This window comes from Manis pentadactyla, chromosome X (genome assembly GCF_030020395.1).
Source record: "Manis pentadactyla isolate mManPen7 chromosome X, mManPen7.hap1, whole genome shotgun sequence".
NCBI lineage: Eukaryota > Metazoa > Chordata > Mammalia > Pholidota > Manidae > Manis > Manis pentadactyla.
In genome coordinates, this window is record NC_080038.1 from 24,992,251 (window position 1) to 24,996,309 (window position 4,059).

At 49.8% G+C, this 4,059-nt stretch overlaps 1 protein-coding gene across 1 annotated transcript; it reads right to left on the bottom strand.

Moving 5' to 3' along the window:
- Positions 1 to 2,229: 2,229 nt before the first annotated feature.
- LOC118928572 (ferritin heavy chain-like) lies at positions 2,230 to 2,950 on the bottom strand. The gene has a single exon (XM_036917939.2). The coding sequence runs from the start codon at positions 2,776 to 2,778 to the stop codon at positions 2,230 to 2,232; it is 549 nt and encodes a 182-aa protein (XP_036773834.2). The 5' UTR covers positions 2,779 to 2,950.
- Positions 2,951 to 4,059: the final 1,109 nt, after the last annotated feature.

The following is a 4,059-nucleotide window of genomic DNA, read 5'->3' on the forward strand; positions in this document are numbered from 1 at the left end:
TGAAACTCAAGGAGTTGAGAAGGCTGTGAGTATTCAGGAAGGTGGCACACGCAGAGAAGCTTTGCTCACCCCTTCTGAGCGCTGTGTGACAGGGGAGGGGGGAAAAATGAGGAGGCTTACAGCGATGGACAGAGACCTGGGAAAGTGCAAACGCACCAACTCCATTGGCGTGAATGTTTCTTCCTTCTGGCCGCTGACTATCAGGAGGGGCTTTTAATAGGAGATGGAGGGTAGTCACAATTCTCCTTGAGCCTTGCAGGTGAGGAAGCCCTTTTCCAGGTGAAGTAAGAGGCTGTAGACCTAAGCAGACTTGTCGTCATTATTCCGGGGAGTCCCTCTGAATCACAAAAAAGGGAAAGATGGGATGAAGATGGGCCCAGCAGCCAAGGCAGAACCACTCAGGGGACAGTTTTAGGGGTCAACCAAGACATCACCACAGGCAATGCTTCGGTGTAGAGATACAGCCCCCTGGACTTGGCAAAAACCCTGGGATTGTCTACGTCCCTGAGCTGGATTTGCCAGCAGTCCATGTGTGCCTTGCAGCCACCCCCTCTAGCTATTGCATCCGAAGAGAAGGCACTCACAGTGGAGCTCTCTGGGCGCATGGCACACCATGTGGGGATTCCCAGTCCAGGTCTCCCCAGTGTTCTGGGCCAACTCAGGGAGCAGCGTGGCTGCCCGTGAGGGGAGAGGGCCTGAACAGAGGGACTCGGGCGTTCAGGTGTTGACTGCCCTCCTGGGAGGTGCCCTGCTACCTCCTACCCATTCTGTGCCTAATTCTGAAGACTTCTTTCAAAGGAGGAGGATTTGGGCTGAGGTTTAGGAACCATTCCCACCCTAGGCTGGAAGGCACACGAGTAATGAAGCGAGGGACTGACTACAGAGGTCTGGCCGGTCTTTAAGAGTGTTGGGGATTTCCCTCCCTTCAGGGCCTGGTGATCGGGCTGGATTCCCATTCTACCCGCACAATCTTGCTGAACCCATGAGTTTGCCTGGGGGTAACAGAAAAAATGCAACATGGCATCAGAAGATCTTTGTTCATGTCCGCATCCATAACTTCTTACCTGTGTGGCCTCCCTTTTTCTCACTGGAGAAGACGTGGTCTTAACACCTGCCCTTACTTCCTGAGGGTCTTACAAGAAAGAAAATACAGGAAGGTAGATACAAGGCCGTGGACTTGCAAAGTGCCATTGGTACTTTTTTAGTTTGGCGACCCCTTGCCTATGGAAAAGCCAGCCTAAGACTCATAACCCATTATTACCACAGCCCAGGGTGACCCTTTGAGGAAGTACTCTGCCATTCCCATTTCCACGGCCGCCCAGCTTGCTATGAAAAATCCACAAACATTAGCATTTGCATAATTTGATGAACTAAAACATTTCACATCAAGCCAAAGATCCCCCTTTTCTTTTGTTTCCTTTACTCAAGTAGAGTGGATATACACTCTGTTGGCTTCACATGCACAACATAGTGATTGGACAGTTACCTACATTATTAAATGCTCATCCCAGTAAGTGTTACTGCTGTCAAAATACAAAGATATTGAATATTATTGACTATATTTCTGATGTTGTACTTTCATGAGGCTAACTTATACCGTAATTGGGATTTAGGGCCTCTTTAACCCCTCAACCTATTTTAACCACTCCCCCCTCCCCAGTAGCAACCACGAGTCTTTTGTCTATGAAAGATCCCCCTCATTTTAATCCCCACCCAATCCCATCCTCTTTCCTTCTATCTTAGGGCAACTACGGTGATGAATTCTAGGCTATGTTCTTTTATATCTTTACCATGGTCACGTGCCTGCCTTCTCCAGGGCCCCAGACCACCCACCTCACCCCACCCCCTCACAACCCAGACCACCCACCTCACCCCAACCCCATCCGACCCACACTCCTTTATAAGGGGAAGATGGATTTTGTGTTTTCCTGGTCCCGTGGACACCATCTCACTCCGTCCGTGGAGATGCCGAGCTGTCCGTGGATGGGGCGTGGGTGGATAGAGACACCTGGAGACCTGTTTTAAAACTTAAAAGGGGAGGCTTTGGCACACAGAATCAACCAGAGACCTTTATTAATTTAACAAAAACGAAATACCTTTATTGGAAGAAATGACAAAACTGGAAGAAAAAACTGAAGTGAACGCTTTGTAAGGGAAGTCTTTCAATAAGACTGCTGGGCATGGTGGCCAGGGGAAACTGCCCCTGGCTACGGGGTAGGCCGTCCAAGCTCAGTTCTTGTCGCTGCTGCCCAGGGTGAGCTTGTCAAAGAGGTACTCGGCCAGGCCGGCTTCTGGGGCTCCCGTCTTGCGCAGGATGCTGATATGGTCCCCCAGCTCTTTGATGGACCTGACTTGCTCGTGCAGATAGTGACGCTCCAGGAAATCACACAGGTGCGCATCGCCCTTGTCGGTGGCCAGGCGGTGCAGATCTAGCAGGCTCTGGTTGACCCTCTTTTCCAGGCCCAAGGCGTACTCCATGGCCATCACGCCATTCCCCCAGTCGTCGCCGCCGGGATTCCTGATGTCGCGGAGGCTCAGGCGGCCGCCGCGCTCGTTCTGCAGGTGCATCAGCTTCTCAGCACGCTCGCCCTTCCCACGGGACTGGCGCAGGAAGAACTGGCCGAAGTGCTTCAAGGCCACATCATTCCGGTCGAAGTAGAAGGCCATGGACAGGTACGTGTAGGAGGCGGTGAGCTCCATGTTGATTTGTTTGTTGACAGCAGCCTGGCACTCAAGAGGGTAGTTCTGCACCACTAGGGATGGCTGTTCACCATTCATGGCAAGCAGTGTGGTGGTGAAGGCGCAGGTGGCCTCAGCGTGTTCCCACGGAGAGCAATGAGAGAGGCTAGAGGCAGGCAGGCTCTGGACCAAGCAGCAGCTCTGGGATGGGACAGGAAATGCGGTCCCTTTTCAGTAACTGTTAGTGGGAGGATCCATTAGGGGCGGAGTCATGTGGTTGCATGGCAGTGTCGCGAGAGGACGGGGTCCTGCGGGGGTGGGGTGGAGTCAAGTCGGGGCAGAGACAAGTTGGGCCGGGATAGGGCGGAGTAAAGGGCGTTGGGCGGAGTGACGTGAGGGCACAGAGTGTGGCGGAGTCAGAAGGGGAGGTGGGGCTAGGCAGAGTCACGTAGCGGGACAGAGGGGCATGGGGTCGGCCTTCTAGGTCCTATCCCGTTCAGCCTTGGTGGGGCAGGAAACCCAGGGCAACTGTGCACTGAGTGTCTTGAGATCATTTTTAAAAATCACAGCTATATTGAGATGTAATTTATATCCCATAAACTTCACCTTTTGAAAGCAAACTTTTACATGGTTCTTAGTATGTTGGTGGAGTTGATCATCCATCATGGCAATTTAATTTTGGAACATTTTCATCACTCCCAAGTTTAACACCCTGCCCATTAGTAGTCAATCCCATCCCCTCTGCCCCCAGGCCTTGCTACCACCAATTCACTTTCTGGCTCTATAGATTTGCCTCTTTGGGACATTTCAAATAAATGGGATCATACACATAAATTTTACTGAGCATAATGTTTTTAATCTTCATTTTATTGCTGAATAGTTTTCCATGATGTGAATATACCACCTTTTATTTATCCTTTCATCAGTGGGTGGGTATTTGGGTTGTTTCCACTTTGTGGCTGTTATGAATAATTTTACCATGAACACTTGAGTATATACGTAGGCGTGAGGCTGCTGGGTCGTATAACTGTTTAATATTTTAAGGAACTGCCAGAATGTTTTCCAAAGTGGCTGCGCCATTTTACATTGCCACCAGCAATGTGTGTAGGTTCCAATTGTCGTTTGAAAAATGTTTTTAGTCATCTTCGTGGACGTGAAGTATTATCACGTTGTGGCTTTGATTTGCATTTCCCTAAGGACTGATAATGTTGAGTAGCTTTGGAGGTACTTACTGGCCATTTGTATATCTTCTTTGCAGTAATGTCTACTCCAATCCTTTACCCCTTAGAATGGTTTGTCTTTTTATGGTTGAGTTGCAAGGGTTCATACGTTCTGGATACAAGTTCCTTATCAGGTATATGATTTGCAATTATTTTGTCC